General features: G+C 39.4%; 1 protein-coding gene across 1 annotated transcript; it reads left to right on the top strand.

The window, feature by feature from the left end:
- Positions 1–17,037: 17,037 nt before the first annotated feature.
- On the top strand, positions 17,038–20,096 carry LOC148870708 (uncharacterized). Its single transcript, XM_088968583.1, has 3 exons — positions 17,038–17,574; positions 17,658–18,035; positions 19,400–20,096. The coding sequence occupies exons 1-3, from the start codon at positions 17,281–17,283 to the stop codon at positions 20,018–20,020; spliced, it is 1,293 nt and encodes a 430-aa protein (XP_088824709.1). The 5' UTR covers positions 17,038–17,280; the 3' UTR covers positions 20,021–20,096.
- Positions 20,097–21,880: the final 1,784 nt, after the last annotated feature.

Here is a 21,880-nt window from a genome sequence, read left to right as displayed (position 1 = left end):
AGAAAATTTTGAGAATGCTTTTATTAGAACAGAGTAATATAAATTTTAATAAAGAAAATTAGGAGATCTTTTATGAGGAGACATGTCTGTACCTTAAGATTTATGAGATTTTACGATAGGAAATTAAGATGCTTGATTTAAAAATGTACTTTTGTCATTTTAATAAACTCTATTTTTAATTTTACACAGGAGGCTCCATTTGAGCCTAGCTTGTGATGAGAGATCCTTCACCTTCCTTACACTCCTCTTTCTATATATATATATGGTATATTTTTTCTTTCATTTGTTCGGTTAAATGACAACTTATAAAGAGAGAAAAGAAAGTTATGTTCTTATATAGATATATATGGTATATATTTTTTTCTTTCATTTGTTCGGCTAAATGACAACTTATAAAGAGAGAAAATAAAGTTATCATTGTAAATGCAACTTTGCAACCTCTTGGAAGGATTTTTCTATGTCAAACAAATAGATGCAAACCCATGCAAACTATAATGCATATTTTCACGAGTTCAATGTTTGCATTACAAACAAACACAGCGTTTATGAGATTTTACTAACAAATCATAGAGCAAAGACACCCCATTTGAACAGATTTCCCCTTCATTGTGTCTTGTATATATAATAGTTTTATTAAAATTTATTTATTTTTTTTAAGGCAAACAAGCCTGTCATCAGAGTGATGACAGCTTACTTTCATTAAAAAACCTGCTCGGTATTACACTCTGAAGACAAAGTATCAAATATGAAATTCAGGGGGCAAAGACCAAGTAAAAAGAGAAGAAATAGAAAGCGCATGTAGAGGTGTAAATCGGGTCGTGCCGCCCGTAGTATCGCCTGGCCCGGCATGGTATGACAGCCCATGGGGTGTGTCAGGTTTGGCATGTTGGCCTGTGCCATGCTGGCTTGGGGTTCAAAGTCCATGGGTTGGCACGGCATGACATGACCAAGTGGGCTGTGCCGCCTATGGCCTGCGTGCCGGCACAGCCTAGCAAGGTTCATATATACTATTTATATATATTTATATATATACATAATATTTATATTATATATATATAATAGAATATATTATATAAATTATAATTATATAATAATATATAGTATATAATATATTAATAAAATAAATAATTCTTTTCAATTTTATATACTAATTTATTTAATTATTGTATATATAAGCAATTGTACACATCAAAATTCATATAAAATTAAAAATTTAAGTTTTTTTTTTTCATTTTTTTAAATAAATAGGCAAAAATAACTGTGGCTCGGTCCATGGCATGACTTGGACCAAGGCTTGGCCCACGGGCCAGCCCGACCCGCGGCATGGCATGGCACGGGATCACATGGGCCTGGGTCATGCTAGGCTGACCCCCAAAATTTTCACCGGGGAGGGCGACACGGTCCGTGATAGCCCACACTTTGTGTGGGCCACTCACAGGTTGTGCCATGCCGGCCCGACACAACACACTTTGCACCTCTAAGCACATGTTTGGCCAATTTGTGCGTTGCATGGTTAGCCCCACAAGGGATCCAACGAACCAAACAGTGAGGGATGCTCAACATAAGAAGTTTGCTATCTTCAATAAGATGTTTGATCTTCCACAGAGACGGAGAATCAGTATGCAACAAACTCTCAACAACTGAAAGAGAATCTCCCTTGAGAATGATAAAAGTGGCTCCCAATTCTACTACAAAAGGAGAGCTAAGCGGGCTACCTGAGCTTCGAGTAGAAGTGGGTTTCCAACATAACGTGCATAACAAAAGAATCCAGCAGAGTCTCGTAAAATGAAACCAACTCCACCCACCAAATGATTAGAAACCCCATCAAAATGAAGCTTGAGAAAGTTTGGAGGAGGAGCTTCCCAACACCTTGGATGAATTGTAGAGAGTCGAGATGACGTAGTACCCAAGGCATAAAGGAGATTGAACGAGATCAAGTTTATTTAGGATTACTGAGGAGTCGACCAGCCTAGGCTTCCTCCTCTTACCAAAGAGAGCTCTAGATCCCTTACCAAAGAGAGCTCTAGTCTTCCTGCTAAAAATGGACCAGCTACTATTTAGAGAATTCCTACCATAGAGAGACCAATCAAAGCAAAAAGGAAGCTCTCCTCTTTGGAAGTTTCCTAATGAAGCTCTTGCTTTAACTTGTAATTTCTATTATTGTAATTGTTTCTAATTCTTTCGTTATTCTTCTTGTATATATACAACCTTGTACAAGTTCTTAATTGTCTAATGAAATTTGACCCATTCTTTTAGATTTCTATCTTTCAAGCTGTAACTTGGTATCAGAGCCATGGCCTACAACACCTCCATTGCTTCTGAGATAATGAGCTCGAGCTCAACCTCTTCCCAGAATTCTTCCCTACCAATGAACATCAGTTCCATTCCTAGTATTTTTCATTATCTGACAATGAAATTCAATGGCGAAACTTTTCTTCTCTAGAAAGCTCAATTGCTTCCAGTACTTCGAGCCCACAAGTTGATGGCCAGGGCTCATTGATGGATTGGCTAAACCTCCCTCATAAGTGATTCCAAATCCTATTGATAACGGTAAGAGAATTCTAAACCTAGAATTTTCCACCTGGGTGCAGCTAGATAAGCTGGTCCTAAGCTAGCTTGTAGCTTCTTTAATTGAAGGAATCCTAGCACAAGTCTTTGGACTCTCTACAGCTGCCAAAGTTTGGAGTGCTTTGGAGAGATCTTTCTCTTCTCATTTTCGATCCAGGGTACTTCAACTCAAGCGTCGACTTTAAAACCTCAAGAAAGGGAACTTGTCCATCAGCGATTATGTTCAGAAAGCCAAAACAATTGCAGATAATCTTTCTATAGTCTCAGAACTAGAAGCAAAAGCATATATGGTTTTATACATTCTATTCAACTTGGGTAGTGAGTATGAATTCCTTATTACAACCATTACTAATCAAGCTGATGCAGATTAGCTCAATATTAGTGATGCTCTTAGGTTACTTCTGAGTCATGAAGCTTGGCTTTTACAACACAATTTTTCAATGAAAGTCCTAATGCAAATCTTGCAATGAATAATAATAAAAATTCGACTAACAGTTTTTAGCCTTCTCAGAGTTCTTACAATCAAGGCAGGGGTGGCAACAATTGTGGTAGAGGCAAGGGCATGGTGGTTAGCCCTCAGGCCGTGGACAAGGTCATAGAAGAGGAAATAGTATTATTTGTCGTCTTTGTAACAAGCCAAGGCATGGAGCACCGACGTGTTACAAGAGATTTGATCTCTTGTATCAAGGAGAGAACATCCGACAAATCCTACAGCCTTTCACAATGGCATCTCACACAACAGTTCTATGTCTAGAACCGGATTTGATCCAATCTAGTATCCGGATAGTGGCGCCACTCATCACATGACACCAAATGTTGATAACCTACAAATCCAATCTGAATACCAAGGTTTTGATCAAGTCAAGATTGGTAATGGAACAGGTTTGACTATAAATTATACATGGTTGGTTTCTCTAGTTTGCAATCATAATCAGTTTGCCTTGAATAATATCTTTCATGTTCCTTCTCTTACTAAAAATTTTCTATATGTGAGTAGATTTACCAAGGATAATAATATGATTTTTGAATTTCATCTAGATTTCTTTGTCTTAAAGGACCATACCGGGAGAGTTTTACTCCGAGGACCTAGTAGAGACAGACTCTATCAGTTTCCTGGAGTAGTTCAAAACAAATAGAGAATTTGACAACTTTTGTAGGCGATAAAACTTTTATGGAAGAATGGCATTAATGACTTGGTCATGCATCTTTTCGAGTTGTGAAAAATATTATTTCTAAATTTGGTTTACCTTATTCTGACTTTTTCAGTTGTACTTTTGTGTGTAAAGCTTGCCAAATGGGTAAAACCCATCGTTTAAATCTACCATCTTCAACTACCACTTTTTCTGCTTCTCTTGAACTAATTTTTTCTGATGTATGGGGACCTGCTCTAACTTTCTCCAATAAGGGATTTAAATACTATGTTTTCTTTGTGGATGCATATTCCTGATTTTCATGGATTTTTCCTCTTGAACGGAAGTCGGATGTGTTTAATGCTTTTATTAACCTTAAGAATCATGTGGAAAACCTTTTCTCTACAAAAATTAAGATGTTTCAGAGTGATTAGGGTGGCAAATTTCGCAATCTCTCTCATTATCTTGATAATGCTAGTATTATTCACCACCTCAGTTGTCCTTATACGCATGAGCAGAATGGTAGTGTTGAGTGTAAACATCGTCACATTATTGAGTCCATGTTGTCTCTACTTGTGTCCTCCTCTCTTCCCTAGTCTTTCTGGGTAGGTGCTGTTGAAACTACTGTCTTCCTCGTCAATCGACTGCCAACTCTGAGCCTTGGTAATTTCTCTCCTTATGAGAAATTGTTTGGTTGTAAGTGTTACCCTCTTCTTCGGCCTTATAATGCGCACAAGATGGATTTTCACTCTGCTCCTTATATCTTTATTGGCTACGACAACAGTCACAAAGGGTACCGTTGTTACAATCCTGCTATTGGCAAAGAAATAATTTCTAGACATGTTGTCTTTGATGAGCACTCCTTTCCTGGATTAGCACAGTCATCGCCACCTTCCATCCCTATTACTCGCACTGGAATTCTTCTTCCTTCTTTAGGCACCATTAGTGATCTTCTCCCCTGCCATCTATATCTATTAATAATGAGACATCTGCTACTTCTTCCTTTGAGCTAGACCAAGAAGTTTCTCTCAATGTTGATTCCTTGTCAGTTCTGTGTACCCGTCCTATTCAGGAATTATTGGACAGAACTCCTATTGTAGATCCTCTATTGCACACTCATACAATGATGACAAGGTTATGATGTCTAGGTCGGCTCTAGCACTAACTGCCACTTGCCATCATCTCCCAACTGCTTTACTACATGATGTTCATATTCATGAGGAGGAACCCTCCTCTTATGGATAGGCTTCCAAGTCTCCTCATTAGCGGGCTACCATGGCTGCCGAATTTCATGCCTTGCTTCAAAATGGTACTTGGGAACTGGTTCCCTATGATACTTCTATGAATGTGGTTGGCTCTAAGTGGGTTTTCAAAATCAAATGGCACTTTGACGGTTCCATTGATCGTTACCAAGCTTGTCTTGTTGCATAAGGCTTCACTCAGGTTTCGGGCATCAACTTCACTGAGACTTTTAGTCTTGTAGTCAAAGCTGCTACTGTGCGCACTATTCTTGCTCTTGCAACTTCCCGTGGTTGGGATATTTGCTAGTTGGATGTTCATAGTGCCTTTCTTAATGAATTTATTATCGAGACTATTTTTATGCATCAACTGAAAGGCTTTGAGGACAGCAATTACCCCCATCATGTCTGCAAACTTCATAAGGCTCTCTATGGGCTCAAACAGGCTCATCGGGCTTGGTTTTTCCGGTTGAGCAATCGTCTATATGATCCTAGTTTTTGGGGTTCCCAGTGTAACCCCTCTCCGTTCATTTATAGCCAAAAACCAATTACCATTTACATTCTTGTTTATGTTGTTGATTTTATTACTACTAGATCCTCCTTTACTCATGTTTCTCACATTTTTAACAATTTATCCCAGACCTTTGCTCTAAAAGACTTGGGGTCGTTGCACTACCTTCTTGGTATTGAATCTCATCGTGATGCAACCGGATTGTTTCTTTCTCAACGTAAGTATATTTTGGATCTTCTGTTGAAGACTAACCTTGCTATGGCCAAACCTGTTTCTAGTCCAATGGCCACCTTATTCTGGCTCTCTCGATTTAATGGTGAACCGCTATCTGATTCCACTCAGTACCGGAGCATTGTAGGTGCCCTTCAATATGTCACTTTGACAAGGCCAAATGTCGCCTTTGCAGTGAATAAAGTTTGACAACTTTTACAAGCTCCTATTGATGAACATTGGGGTGCAGTAAAGAGGATTCTAAGGTATCCCAATGGAACCATTGACTCCGGTTTATTTTTCTTGGCACATTCATCGGACACCTTGACAGCATACTCCAATGCCAATTGGGCTGGTTGCCTTGATGATAGACATTCTAATAGCAGATATGGTATTTTTCTTGGTTCTCATTTGGTTTCGTGGAGCACTAAGAAGCAGCCTACAAAAACTCGGTCTAGCACAGAGGCTGAATTTTGAGCTCTAGCTAGTGCTACTACGGAACTATTGTGGCTGAATTCTCTTCTCTCTGATCTGGGTGTCAAAATTCAATCTCCACTGATTCTCTATTGTGACAATAATGGGGCCACTTTCCTTGTGGCTCATCCCATTTTTCGTGCTCGCACTAAACACATTGATGTCGATTTTCACTTTCTTCGTGATCTTATTCTTAAAAAGTCCTTGGTGGTGTGATTCCTTCATATTGAAGACCAAGTTGCGGATATTTTGACTAAGCCTTTGTCATCTCACCGATTTGATTGGCTTAGGTCCAAGCTTCATGTGTTTCTTGTCCATTTTCACTTGAGGGGGCATATTGAGGAGTCGACCAGCCTAGGCTTCCTCCTACCAAAGAAGGTTCTAGATTAGATCTCTTACCAAAGAGAGCTCTAGATCCCCTACCAAAGAGAGCTCTATTCTTCTTGCTAAAAATTGACCAGCTACTATTGAGAGAATTCCTACCATAGAGAGACCAATCAAAGCAAAAAGGAAACTCTCCTCTTTGGAAGTTTCTTAATGAAGCTCTTGCCTTAATTTGTAATTTCTATTCTTGTAATTGTTTCTAATTCTTTCATTATTCTTCTTATATGTATATAGCCTTGTACAAGCTCTTAATTGTCTAATGAAATTCGACCACCCATTCTTTTAGATTTCTATCTTTCAAACTTTTATTGGGATTGAGAGGCCAAAACCACTAAATTAGGGTTAAATGTCTCACCTTTCATTACAGTTTTGCAATGTGATTTCCAAATGTTCCACATGTAGATTGTAGCTTGAGCAAAAATAGACATTTCAGTCGAAGATGTTTGAACATCTAATTGATACCAGCAATTCATCAACCACTCTTGCAACGTCTAGTGAGAGTTTTGTATGCCCTAAGCTTCAATCCAATTTGATATACTTTTGACATTTAGTGTAAATAAACAAAGTACATGTTTGATTCATATTGTTTGGTATATTTCTGTGTAAGACCCTAAAACTGGACACTTATAGAGACTCGTGTTAGTTTTAAATATTCACAGCCATTGGATAAGTCTTGGGAGATTTATCCTGCCAAGGCTAATATTGATGTACCACTAAGTGTTAGGATGGCTTGTCTCGGCCATCAGGGTAAGACCCAAGGCACATGCAGTATGTGATTGCTTTAATCCTTGAACCGGACTAGATTTCCAGTATTGCCCTAGACCTTGGAGACATATGGGCAAAACTGGAAAATTACACCTGACCCCTGGACTCGATTATGACACTTCACTAGGTATCGGATCGGGTAGTCTTTGATATGTCAATCAGTGAGATCCTTAGTGGGGGTCAAAACCTAGACATGTTGGGGCAGTCTGAGAATTCATCTAAGTGAGTTATCATAGTGACAGGATTAGCCCCTTTGTCGGACAATGGTAATGATCGGGAATGCACTCTCTCTAATGGAAACCAAACTGCCGACAGTTGATTTCAATCGTTGGAATTTTGTTTTGCAAAATTAATATATATATATATATATATATATATATATATATGTACGGTTTCAAAAACATTTGCAAAATGTTTTAATTCCCGGGATCCATGTGAGTAGAGAGTGCGGCACTGTTCCTTACAGCCGAGGGAGATGTCTTCTCTTGTCGGGTAGTGCTTGATCATTAAGGGCTGAAAGGTTAAGTGTAAGACCATTTAGGATAATACCTGATGGGCTAATCTTGTACTTGCCCACAGTCGCTGGGTTTTTATAAGATGGCTTGGCCCAGGGACCATTTAATGTAAGTGTTGGGCCCATAGGGTCCATGTGATGGGCTCAAGGGGGTCACTGAGTTTTTCAGTGAATTCGGTTGGGCCTTGTAATAAAGGCTGGGCCGAACCCATGTGGCTGGTGTGTAGATCAAGGCTTGGGTCCCACACCATACAAAGAAGCCCAACTGGGCAGCAGATTGGAAACTAATTAAACACTGAACACTTAATGGGCCAAAAGCCCATTACGAGCTGGGCTGATATGATCACCCATTTGTGGGGCGAATCTGAGATTAATATTAGTGAAAGGATTTGGCCTTTTACCTTATCCACTTTGGGAGACCAAATTCAAATCAGATTTGAATCTAGTAACCCCTTGATAAGATCAGGAGTAAACTAACTTAATCTAGAGATAGGATTAAGATTATCTCCTATCCAAATATTGATTTGGATTGAGATAACTCATAATTGGGGGTTTTCTTCATCAAGAAGAAAGGAGGAGAAAATAAGGTTCGAATATACCAGATTTCAAACTAAGTTTTCTCTAAGAAAGAAGAAAGTCTTTTGCAACAGAGACTTGATCTCAAGAACTCCAGAGAGAAGAAAAGCTGTTCAGCCATCTTCATCCCAGGAATTCTCCTCCAGCCGCCACCACCCCTTCTTGCAAGATTCGATCTTTGTAGGAGAAAGAAGTCAAGAAATCGGTTCTTGACATCAGTCTTGCAGAAAAGACTGAAAATGATTCAGTGTTCAGAGTTTTCAATGGGTTCTTGCGAAGGATCCAGTGTGTAGGACGCACCCTGCTGGTTCCGTTCCATTCACAGCTGTGCCATATTCAGCAGAAGCGGTTCTTGGTATTTTCTTTGGGCGTGAAACCAACTTTGGGAGATATTGTTTCTCCGGATCAGGTATAATCCTTCATGTTTCCTTTTGGTTCAGATCTGATTTGATTATGGTTCAAGTAGAATCATTGAATATTGTATTCTAAATTTAGGGAATATGATCCCCAGTTGAAAAAATGTATGAAAATTTTTGAAATTCGCCCACCCATTCCACACCCTTCCTGGTGTCCATTAGATAGATCTTACCCTTCTTTCAGCTTCAACAAATAATGCACCCACTAAACATCTCCAAAGGAATACATACACACGAGGTGGAAGGTGCTTGATCTTCCAAAATTGATTTCAAGCTACTTCTTAAAAAGCAAAATTCGATGAGGAAGAGTGAGCTTCTTGAGAAGAGGATAGGAATTTGTAAGCTTCAGCTGAGGTTAAACAACCATGTTGGACCCTAACATTAATGGTCTTCCCATCCAGAAGTGGATAAAGAACCTGTTGATCTAAAGGGGAGGAAATATCGATGGAAATCTTCAACCTGATAAATCTGCTCCATTTAATTTGTTGTCTCGTTGCCAGAAGGGCGATACGGCCGATCAATACTAGAACCAATATGCATGGCCGCATTAATATTTAGAGTCTACCGGTAACCCCAGTAGATGGAACATAAAAATCTGCATGACGAAAAGTGTACGTTTCTGATGGCTTATGTGAAACAACTTTTAATTTTGCATGGCAATGAGATCATTATTAAATAACCACGCACTGGCCCTTTTCAAATACATGGTCACGCTCGTAGCTGCTTGGGAATCGGACAAGAAATAGTTATCGGTGAAATCTAATATACCGACTGTGAAGAGCAGCAATCTTCCAGGATTTAACCAGCATCTCTTTTAAGACTTGTAACACGCAATTGTCTGTCAGTTATTACTCTACAGACCAAACTTCGTTGCCAGTCATCCACCGGAGAAATATCATCTCAGTTTGCTAAAAGTGGAGAAGAAGAGGAAGGGAGAAGGAGGCGAGAGAGCTCTTGTATCGTAGAATCATCCGCCATTCAAAACACGAGGGAGAAAACACTTTACGATCGAGGAAGAAGAAAGGAGAAAACCTACATCTCATGCATGCTTTTAATTAATTGTACAAAGCCCACGCAATAATAATAATAAGGTAGGCAAAGGGTAGGCGTACCCAAACACCATCTGCTAAAGAAATAAATGCTGTTTCTCTTTAAATTGCAGTGGGCTGTGTGCAACGTGAAGACGGACAAGATGTTCAATTAACTCATCATAGGAAGAGTACCCATCAATAATGCAGAAGGCCAGAAGCTGTAGGAATCCTCATAAAATCAAATTTTACTTCTTCAATTGTTTGTTTATATCCTTTATTTCCTTCTGCATCCAAAACCATCTCATATAGTCATATGTTTTTCACCCTGGAGCACACCATGTGGTGGAGACGGACGAGGGTGATCTGAAACCAATTGTTCGCCTTTGGATCTATTAGACCCTCCATTGCTAGTTGCTTCCTTTCAATTGTTGTTTCTAAGCGGGGGACCACGATATTCGTTGTCAACATACAAATGCAGTAATAATGGAAAATCGACTAGTCAATTTCCTACGAAGTGAAGCGAATCCAATGGGATGTGCAGATGATCAACAAATCTACCCAATTGCCGGTCCAATGATAGATCACATTATTCATCAAAATTAATCAATGTAGTCAGTTAGAATCTATGTTGGATTAATTTGATACTAGAAATACTTATAACCAATCAATTAGTATCATCAAAGTGGTAACTAATTAGGGTGGTTTTCATCAGAACTCACGGGATGTTTATTGGTCAATGTTCTTTCAGTATTGCTAATGGTGACCTGAGCAATGCATGCGATATTGTATTTCTAGCTTCAATTTTTCTTTTTGTATAGCTTATTTATTATAAGAAGCACATAAACCAACTGATGGTGACTCAGTTGATAGTTGATACCTTATTTAATTAGTTGTAGCAGAGACCTGGGTTGGGGTAATGGATTACCTCCCATTTTATAACCCTATAAAGCCAAAAAAATGTGCTTACTATGAGATTAATAAACAAGTTAAAAAAGAAAAAAACAATTTCAAAATTGAACTAATGAAGATAATTAGATTGCTTCACCCCATATATTGGTGGGCAAATTTGGGTTTTTAGACATTAATATGGGTCCAAGCTAAGGTTCATATTTATAAGGTCGACCCTTAACCTAACTCAGCCCATTTAATTTACACCCTACTTTATTAGAGAGAGCCAAAAGGGATTAAGAGATATTTAAGAGGAAAATAAGGATTTATTGGGCAGGGGAGATGTTACAAGCATTGACTATTAAGGGAAGATGGTACGCGTGAGCTCTGTGGTGAGAAGACCATCACCTCCCTTCTTTTCTCTTTTTATTTTTTTGGAAAACTTTTTTCTTTTTATTATATATATATATACCTTTCCACATTATAGATTTTCCCATGTTGGGGCAACAGATGAAAAAAAAATGTTTTCATGGGCTCCTTGTTTGTCCCATTGCTAAAATGGTTGCAATGCAATTTTATTTGCACTAGTACAATGCATGAGAGTGCAAATGAAAAAATGCAAATTCTCGTTTAATTTAGTTTTGGGTTTTACTTTGTCCTGCTTCATGTATTAATTTACTTCATTTATACTGTAATCAAACAAAATAACCTAAAATTTGAAACAAAACTAGGTCAGAATTTACACTTAAATCATTTACACTGCCATAGTTTTGCATTAGTGCAAAATTATTTGCATTGCAACCAAACACAAAATTAGTGATTTTTTTTGTTAGTCTGCTAGCTAGAATCCAAAGAGAAAGAGTTAAGTCACCTGCAAATGCAAATACCAGGGTTTTTTCTATCTCTGTATCTCTATCTTCTAACAGTTGGCAGTTGGCACCAGATGTTTGGATTGGAACATCTGACCAGTCTGGTAACTTTACTGAAAGAAGCAGAGGGCATATATAACAGGGCCTTACCTCAGGCCCATCATAATCTTAGATCGGGCTTACAGTAACTTGACTGAAAGAGTTAAGAAGTAGATGGTATGGCTCAGTCTAGGCCATGGTGCTAAAACCTAGGCCCAGGTCCATTATAACCTCACGTCAGGCCTTTGTGTCATCTGGTCGTGTCAAAAGTTCAGTCATAGATTGAAGCCCAGGTTATTGATTTGCAAGGGATGGTTTTGCAATCTCTCTGGAAGATCAGGCTCTATTACCTGCTCTTCGCCATGAGAGTTGTTGGTTGAGACCTCCTGTTAACTCGCTGAAAGTTAATTTCGGTGGTGCGGTCTCTGCTGATAGAGCTGGTGCTGGTTTAGTGATCAGAAAGCATGTTGGCTCCGTGGTGGTTGTTCCTCTTCCATTGTGCTCTCCGGTGGAGTGTGAGGCCAAGGTATTACTTGAAGCCCTGCAACTAGCCTTGGACTTGAAACTTAGAAAGTTTTTTCACAAGCCTGGTGGGAGGATTTGCTTAAGGGTGCAACTTGGATCAGGTTGAGTTGGAATTTATTAAATTTTCATGGTGTTTGGAAGCATGGGCATTTTTTGGGATCGATTTTGAAGAAAAAACGCTCATGCTTTCAAGACTTGTTTTTCATAAAAAAACGCTTCTACCATGTAGGAAGTGAGCAATATTATACTATTCAGTAAGGTAATTTTCATCACCATTTTTTATGTATATGCTGACAGGTAAGCACCGCATAGGATACACATCAGTCAACCATTGGGAGAAACGGTTCACCGATGAATGGAACGCCAAATTTGGTGTTTCATGCATTGGTGGGGTCCTGATTTTCGAGACATGCCCGATTTTTTAATAATCGGCTGAACCAAACAATGAAATACATGGGCATTTGTTAAAACACCTATGTGGATCCAATGTGGTACCGTTTTTTTAAAAAATGTTCATGGTTTCAAATATCCCTTTTAAATGGGCCCGATTGCCCAAACCCTAGCTCAAGTCCCATGTAATTTTTCTTTTTCTTTTTTCTTTTTATGTTTCTTTTGAAGGGCTATACACAAGGGTAGCCCAGCCCATCCCCCAACCCATGTGGAACAAGGTTGCCCCATTTGGCAGCGCTGATGTGAAACCAAGTTCACTTTAATTCTCAGGTAAACTATCACACTTCAAGTCAAAAAAGATGAAAAGCCAGCAAAGTGGGGGAAAAACAGAAAAGGAAATAATTGGAAAGTTTGCTTGGTTGCTTATTGCATTGGATAACTGTGTATGACCAATGAACTGGTCGTTAAATTACATGTAGTTATTATTAATAAAGTTCAACGTAAATGGATTTTCTAAAGCAAAGGCATTATAATGTTTTCACTTATGTTTTTCTTCTACTTTTATGTATTTGCGGCTAGAAATGGAAAGAAATTTGAAGAAATTAATGGTATAAAAAGATGAACATAACAAGAATCGTCACCCAATGTATAGTCTTAAATAGAAACATGTGTTTTGAAAATAACTAAGAATTAAAATCGTATGTGAAGAAAATACTCAGAGTTTGCAGCTAGCCCATGGCTTGCCTAAGAAAATACCATACCATGAAGCTTTAAAAAGTATAAAAATATGTAAATAATAATGCATAAAGCATAACAAGTGAATGGTTTGAATTTTCAAAATTACTATGGATCAAAGTATGGGATATTTTTATATTCAAATATATTTTCATGGTCTATTTTTCTAAATGCATAATACGCCGCTTACAATTAGGAATGGCAATGGGGTGGGGTTAGGGGTGGGGATGGTGAGCCACTCTCCATTTCCATCACCGTGAAAAAACACATCTCATCCCTGTCTAATGTCTTCCATGGGCCGGGATCCCCACTCCTAACCATTTTTTTATATAATGTCGATTCCATTTCATCTTTTATTTATATTTTATTTCAAAAAAATAAAAATAAAATATTTACAATTTACAATTCTATCAAAATAATCAAGTGTGCTCAAATATATCCAATCATAGTTTATAAAAATATTAAGACAAATTCATTGGGTAATTTATAAGAAGAACACAATTACTTAATATAAATCCCAAGTTTTGAGCCTCAAAGCCTTACAACCTAGTTATTAAAAACCTAAATAGCTATGGTTTGAAATTTTATATATGGTCCTTGATCCTGATATTGGATCGGGGACCCTGTGGCCCCACCCCTACCGAGTTCACATCTCCTCTCCACGGGGGGCCGCCCCACAGCACATCTCCGCTACGTATTGAGAACATCTCCTAATGATTACATCATTGGTTCTGATATTATCATTGGGAAATGTTTCTAATACACGGTGGGAATGTGCTGTGGTGCATTGTGGAATATCCCCTTGTGGAGAGTAGATGTAATCTTATCCCTGCCAATAGAGGGCAAAAATTTCTCCATTCTCATCCCCGCAAGAAAACATCATTTGCATCCTTATTCCATTATCAGGGTGGATCTCCATGGGAATAGGAGACATAGGAAAAACTGCCATCCCTATTTACAATTCACAACTCCGTTAAGAAAGAAGAATATACCGGACTAACCATCTACTAAAGTCTCCTATGTAAAAGGACCCAGGAATCTTACATGTGCTGTGCCTGTGCAGCTGGAAACATCATGCAGAGATTTATTAAGGTATAGTGATCAGGTGATATGGAGGGTCTGTGTGAAGAACCTTTTCTATCGATTTCCATCCAAGAAACGTTAAAAATAGGAATAAGGATCCGAGGTGGTTAGTGTGATGGCGTTAGTTAATTCCAAAAGTTGCTGATTGATTGTGGAACTTGGATTTCAGGGCCTTATATTTATGTTTATGAATCCAGATAATGTAGTGTTGTCGTTTAACGGTATAAGGTTTTATTTACCACACCATCGGTAGAAGCCCAGGCTCCTATGATTTAGTGTCTCTGACTCGAATCTTTGCCTTTATCTTTTCATTTTTAATTTTTGCTTTCTCTAAAGCAAAGCAGGATTTTGTGACAGCCACATGGATCTATTGCCGGGAACACAATCCGGAGAAGACAGAGTTGGGGTGGATTGCGCGGTGGTTACACTTGGATTCATCTCTCTCTCGCTCTCTCTCTCATCTCATGTGTTCAGTAGAGGGAAGTGAATTTGAGTGATGGAATACAGCAGTAGTTGGAGTTGGATTAGATAACATCGTTGAGTCGGATTATTGCATGTGTTGTTGCTATTGTCAAGCCGCAATTATCGCTGACAGTCTAACCTTCAGAGAGAGAGAGGGAGAGCTCGTGGCGAGGCCACTCAATGACTATACATAGCGGAGACATTAAAACATTAATTTTGGCTTATCTGCTTGATTTATTCATCAAATAAAGGAGATTACAGAAGAATGCATTGGATTTATCTTTTCAAAACAATAAGTGATGGATTGCGATTCGATCGGTATTAGCTGTCCGCTGCCTTGCTTCCGAACGGGGTAGCAGGAAACCTGAAACGGAGATGGAGAAGCTCCGGGGGGAACCCGATGTAGAGGCTCCGAAGCTCAAGTTAGAATCCTTCAAAAGCAAGGTAATACCAGATAGCGCAAAGTTTGCATACCTCTGTTGTCGGGGGGCAGGGAGCTCTTATAGTCACTTCGTGCACTCGTCCCGGGGCCCTTGTCAGGTCAAGTATGATTACCCTTGTGCTTGTCAATTTGGCCATCGTCCTTTCTGCTGAGACAGAATCGTCACTGCCTAACCGTCATCTAATTGGAGATGGCAGTGTCAGTAGCGGTGGCAGGTGGCCGTTTAGGGTGCTACCGCCAAACGTCAGATCCCAAGTCAGTCAGGCGCGGCGCCCTTGGGCACGAACTTCCTTAGTGTCAGGCGTGGTACGACTTGTTTGGTTTTGGTGCCAAGTGATGCGAAGTGCTGAGCGAGGCGGTCTTGAGTTCAGAGGTATCTATAGGGCAGGTCAGTTCGGCGAAGTGTATCCCGAGCTGTTACAAGGTGGGTCAGTTCGGCGAAGTGTATCCCGAGCTGTTACAAGGTGGGTCAGTTCGGCGAAGTGTATCCTGAGTTGTTACAAGGTGGGTCAGTTCGGCGAAGTGTATCCTGAGTTGTTACAAGGTGGGTCAGTTCGGCGAAGTGTGTCCCGAGCTGTTACAAGGGTCAGTTCGGCGAAGTGTGTCCCGAGCTGTTGCAAGGGGTCAGTTCGACGGTGTATCCCGAGCTGTTACAAGGTGGGTCAATTCGGCGAAGTGTATCCCAAACTGTTACAAGGTGGGTCAGTTTGGCGAAGTGTATCCCGAGCTGTTACAAGGTGGGTCAGTTCGGGCCCCCGGTAGGGAGCTCCGCTAGAGCCCTTGTTCCTGCCTAGGCTTGGCCCCTTTTGCCGAGCTGTTGTTTCTGCCACGTGTCACGCGCCAAGAAACCTTTTTTTTTTTTTTTAATGATGTCGTCTTCTTACATTATTATGTTCAAATTATATACGTGGGTTTCATAATAATTAAGGAATGCCTAGGATTCATTATTGTTGATCAAGATTCCAAATTTATACTTGCAAAAGCAGATTATTTTGATCCTCTTTGTCTACTATATATGTCATTGGTTTGAAATTTGCTTTTAAAATCTTGTACCAAGCTAAGGAAAAATGATCTTTTCAAGTTCTACGTACGGTTGGTGGGTTGGTTTTTGACTTTAGACAGGTTTAAAGCCAATATTAGACCGCCATCAATTTTCTGTAGATGAAATTATTACATTAATTGAGACCTTAAAACTAACATGAGTGAATTGGATGGATTGGCGGGTCGCATAAAAAAATTACCATAATTACCAACCCATGAGGCCATGAGTTCTTTAATCAAAGATCAGAGTACTAATTAACAATTAAGAATTGATAATAAGAGGCCGAAATGAGCTAATTATGCCAACCTGAATTATAGATTAATTGGTCTGAACGTGCAAGACATGATTGGAGACAAACAATCTCTCTTAAAAATTAAAATATATCCCTCGGACTCGGAGGGTCGTCATGGCCCAAAGCTGATAATACCCACACCATTTTCTCTACTGGTCAGATATATGGGATATAATACACAGAACCAGACATTACAGTATCAACCTTGGTCGAGAGTCGATACACTTTAGGTCACACTAGATCCCCAGCATCGAATCCACCCCACCATGTTCTTTTCTTAATTTCCATCGGTTTTTAAGTTACTGCGACCGACATCCGGCACGTGTCGCCGGGACAAACCAACATCACTAATTAGAGAATTAGAGATTACAGGAATTAATTAAAGTCAGTTTAGTACAGTGTAGGTTCGTTTTCTAATCTGCTTTAAAGATTAAAGTTCTTTTCAAGTTTGAAGGAAGAGAGAGAGAGAGAGAGGGAGAGAGGCGTGCGATCACGACGGCGACAAAGAAGAGCACGTTAGCATGGGCCACGGTTGGTTGGTAAATTCCTCCACCAGCCACCAGCTGCGACCGTCCCTTAGAGTCTAAGTCTCCTCTTTTTCTAAGACACTTTAAAGTAGAAATTCAAAAGGAGAAGGGATTGCCTTCTGGGTTTTTGGACATAGCTAGCTGCTAGTCGTGTATCTCTATCTTTCTCATGAGGAGGCTTTGCCCCAACTTCGATCGTGAAGATGGACTTGACACCGTGCTTGAAGTTCCAATCCCAGAAGAGATGTTCGTATCCAACACTAAAAACAGCGGCAGATCATGGCAGAACATGAAGTCATGGATGAGATCACATTCTCAAAGATTAGCACCATCGACGGCGGCTCTCGTCGGAGGTCGAAGCACTGAGCTACAGCTCTTGTTGGGAGTTGTTGGTGCCCCTTTAGTCCCTCTTCCTGTCCGTAGAGATCAGTCCATCAATGGAAACATCAAAGACCACCCCATTGTAAGTAAAACCCATTCTTCATCTGATAAGGATTTAGATTGAAATTACGATTCCAAGTTAGAAGCCCGTCTTGTCATACGCAGGAAACTTCCATGGCTAAGTATATAGTTCAGCAATACATTGCGGCCACAGGAGGAGAGAAGGCTTTGAACTCTATAGATAGTATGTACGCCGTGGGGAAGGTGAAGATGATGGCTTTGGAATTCTCTACGGGTGACAGCAACAATAATAACAGAGGAAACGGCAAGAAGACGGTCAAGGTTAAGAGTAAAGGACATGGAGGCGAGGTGGGGGGGTTCGTGTTGTGGCAGAAGAAGCCCGAACTCTGGTGCCTGGAGCTCCTGGTATCTGGATGCAAGATGAGCGCAGGGAGTGATGGTAAGGTAGCATGGAGGCAGACCCCATGGCATAGCTCACACGCATCTCGAGGTCCTCCGAGACCGCTTCGTCGTTCTTTGCAGGTATTTCCTTTTCCCTCCCACTCTCTCGAGGCTCGAGCTCCACACAATCGTCGAGATTCAACAATAGGGTTTAGACTTTAGACCGATAATGGCTTTTGTATATACAGAAAAACTTGAGCTAAATAACTGCTTTAATGGCAGTATTCAAGGCACTATCTAGCTAGCCGTTATATTACTTCAGGATCAGGATCTGAGGGTAGTGAACTAGTGATTCGGTGGAGATGAATTTTCATAGTAGATAATAAATAAAACCAGATTTCCTTTTTTAAATCTCTTCGCCTAAGTACTAAAAAAAGAAAAAGGTTCACTTGGTTGTCACCAAAAAGAAGGGTCTTTAACTGAAATGCAGTAATACGATCCATAGTAGAGAGAAATAAAGTTTCTATTCATGTTGGTATCTGGAGATGACAGAAGGAATCTCTCTTTACAGCTTATCAGCCATGTTCTTCGATTCATTAAAGTTTACAGCTTTTCTATAAACCAGGTCTAGAATAGAATTTCATTTTCCCAGTGAACGGAATAAATAGAAGTCCGATGATATGGCGCATGAGGGTGAGGAATCCTTGAAGAAGAAGAGATTCCAGACAGTGTCTTGACTTTTATTTTTCACTGATTTCCATGGGTTCAATATAGTTCTAGCAGAGGACAGAGGACTCAAATCTGTCGAATTAGCTTAGCCGTGTCGTTAAAAGTCCATTCAAAATACTCCTTTATTCCTGGTCTTCAGAGTTTGCATTATTCTTCGTTTGAAAAGAAAAACAACTTAATTTTAATAAAAAAAGTCGTACTCTTACCAACTTATTCTGGTTTTTCTAATCAAAAGAACCCTAAATAATCGATATATTTTTGTATTTAGTTGACCAAGTTCAGGTTAAGATCATTGGTCTGTCAATCCAACATTTTGTTTCGCCTCCATCAACGGATTGATGGTTCTTAGATTGCATTATTTTAATAATTAATCAAGACTTTCTTAGAGTGAAAAAATCCAAAGGAGGAGTTAATTTCCCTCCTTTTAGAAGGGAGGGAAAGCTCCTTTTCACAGTCGATGTTAAAACCACATCATCGATGTTATCATGAAAGTAGAAGATTTTTTGAAACATGCATGGGAGGCGGAGACCTGGTCTTGCGCTATGCTATCCACCATGAAAAGGAGCATTCCCTCCTTTCCAAAAGGATGAGCGGTGGTTTTCTGAAAACGGTGGACGGTGGTAATTACTTATTACACATAAAAAGTTTGTAATAATAATGCCCTCGTTACCGCCTGATGCAAAGAATCAACTAAAATTTTCTTCTTCGTTTGTTTTCCCTTCTCTTTTTCATTTCCAGGCAACAGCTGGTAATTTATTCTTATACTCTACGTGCAGGGTCTTGATCCAACCGCTACTGCCAATTTATTCTCAAATTCAGTATGCATAGGCGAGAGGACAATCGAGGGTGAAGACTGTTTTGTGCTAAAGCTGGAAGCGGAACCCTCATCATTGAGAGCTAGAAGTAGTAACAGCATGGAGATTATCCGCCACACTGTGTGGGGCTACTTTAGCCAGAGAACTGGGCTTCTTGTTGAGCTTGAAGACTCACACCTTCTCAGGATCAAGACTCCCAGCAGTGATGATAGCGTTTACTGGGAAACCACCATACAGTCTTTTATCACGGACTATCGGCCTATAGATGGCATAAACATCGCTCATGCCGGCCGGACTGCCGTTTCATTGTTTAGGTTTGGGGAGAGCTCGGAAACCCACTCAAGGACGCGAATGGAAGAGGTTTGGACAATCGAAGAGGTTGACTTTAACATTCGGGGGTTGTCAAAGGACTGTTTCTTGCCACCTGGCGACTTGAAGAAAGAGCAGCAGGAAGGCTATGACATCGTGGCCACTGATGTCCGTGTTCCGCTCAAGCCTCGATCTGCCTCTGTCAGGGTTGGTTCTTCAAGGATAGTTGCAGTCGATGTCGACGATTCAGACTCCACAGATGAAGAAGAGTAAATTGTAAAACATCCTTCTTTTTTGTTTTGTATATACGACATCTTCACTTATAGATCGATCCTTAAGAGTACTATTACATGCTGAGTTTCATCGGTATTTGATGAATTCCACCCATTAATTAGTTGCAGAGTATATACCACCAGATTGAAGAACAAACACCCAGGCATAGGCTGTTGTCTACTGTAACTATACTATACTGTTGAAGATGAAAAGAAAAATAATAAAGGGAGTGGTGATGGTTCAACGAGGAGGTTCTCATTAAATATCTAATATCTCGTGAGAACCTCTCGCTAGTCGCTATCATTCATCGCTCTAAAATTCAGACAATAATAATGTTGTTTTGCAAAGGAACTGATCTTCTACCCAGAAAAAAAGTAGATGACATGATGATCTTGCAAAAGCAAAGGAAGAGTTTGAACTTCAATTGGAAATAATTGGAAATAGGACCTACTCATTACAAGGGCAAATTCTATTTAGTACCCTGAATTTTGGGTAGTGTTAAAATTAGTATTGGAACTTTCAAACTTGTCACTGTAGTATCGACCCTCAATTATCTGTTTAAAAACGTTATAACTATCCTTCAAAAAAAGAATTGGTTAAGGCGTTTGAAATTCTAGAATAATAAAATCATTGTTTTTTACCTTTATATCTAAAATACATTCTTATCTATTTATTTCTTTGATTACAGTTATTGTTTCCTTATGTTATGTTTCATGTTTTTCTTCTCTTTGATAACAGGTTCAGTCAATGAATAGTGCCTTCTTTATAAGGGTAATTTTGACATTTTCAATAAACAACCGATAGTCGAGACCAATTTAACACTTTTTGAAAGTTTAAGTACTACAGTAAAATGTTTAAAAGTTTGAGTAGTAACTTGACACTATTCTCAAAGTTCAGGGTACTAAAATGGAATCCTGCCTATACCTACGTTGGAACTTGGAAGGGGGGTTATGGGCTACCCCATTGTGTAGCCCTGATATAAAAAATTAAAAAAAAAAAAACACTGAATGAAAGTTCATAAGAAATTTCACACTTTCTGTTTTTCTCTTGTTTTCTTGCGGACATAGCTGGACTTCATACTCGATGAAAGTTTGTGCAAACATCTCGTGGCCTGTGTTTGTAACCTATGCCGTTAATATGGAGGGTGGCACACCAGCGCTACTTCTGAAATCCGTTTTTCGGACCATGCCTGCTGTGTCGTTATATGTTTTTTGAAAAAATATTGTCATGCCTTGAAAATTGGGAAAGGTGTAGTGTTAGAAATATTTTTGATGGTTTTCTTATTTTTATTGTTAATAGCAACAGTTCTAAACATGGTTTTCAAAATCGAACAGGACCAGATGGTCGGATCGGAAAAAACCGGAAACCAGTCAGGTGGTTGGTTCCCATTGATTTTGGTCAACAAACCAGTGGGCAGTTAATCGTTTGAACCATTTGACTTAATAACCAGACCCCTAACCGATTCGATCTTTGGGTCGGTTTTAAAAACCATGATTCCAAATGCTGCCTTTGTTTGCGGTGCAAATGTTGATTGACTAAAAATTCTATCATCAGTTTGCATTTATTGACATTTTATTTTCAGTGTAAGTACGGACCAATGTAAAACTCCACTTCTACTCTGTATTTTCATGCATTTGGTTGGAGTGTGAGCATCGATGTTACATCATGCACGGTTGAGTTTTACATCTACGTCGATGTAAATACTACGCCAATTTTATACATCGATTATCACACTTTAAAAAGTTCCAACAGTTCACTAATTTGAAGTCATTGGCATTGAACTACATCGATAACAATTTACAGCAAAAAAAAAAAAAAAATCTTCTAAGAAAATGGCATACCAATGCAGAACTATTTTCT

This window comes from Nelumbo lutea, chromosome 2 (assembly GCF_056320005.1).
Source record: "Nelumbo lutea isolate HS-2025 chromosome 2, American lotus-T2T, whole genome shotgun sequence".
Lineage (NCBI taxonomy): Eukaryota > Viridiplantae > Streptophyta > Magnoliopsida > Proteales > Nelumbonaceae > Nelumbo > Nelumbo lutea.
Note: the sequence above shows the minus strand (reverse complement) of the source record. Positions and strands in the feature narration are given on the sequence as shown.

Bases quoted from the DNA above. Each gene is read 5' to 3' on its own strand.
- LOC148870708 (XM_088968583.1), top strand. From the start codon at position 17,281: ATGAGGAGGCTTTGCCCCAACTTCGATCGTGAAGATGGACTTGACACC. The intron at 17,575-17,657 runs GTAAGTAAAACC...TGTCATACGCAG, and splicing joins ACATCAAAGACCACCCCATT to GAAACTTCCATGGCTAAGTA. The intron at 18,036-19,399 runs GTATTTCCTTTT...CTCTACGTGCAG, and splicing joins CGCTTCGTCGTTCTTTGCAG to GGTCTTGATCCAACCGCTAC.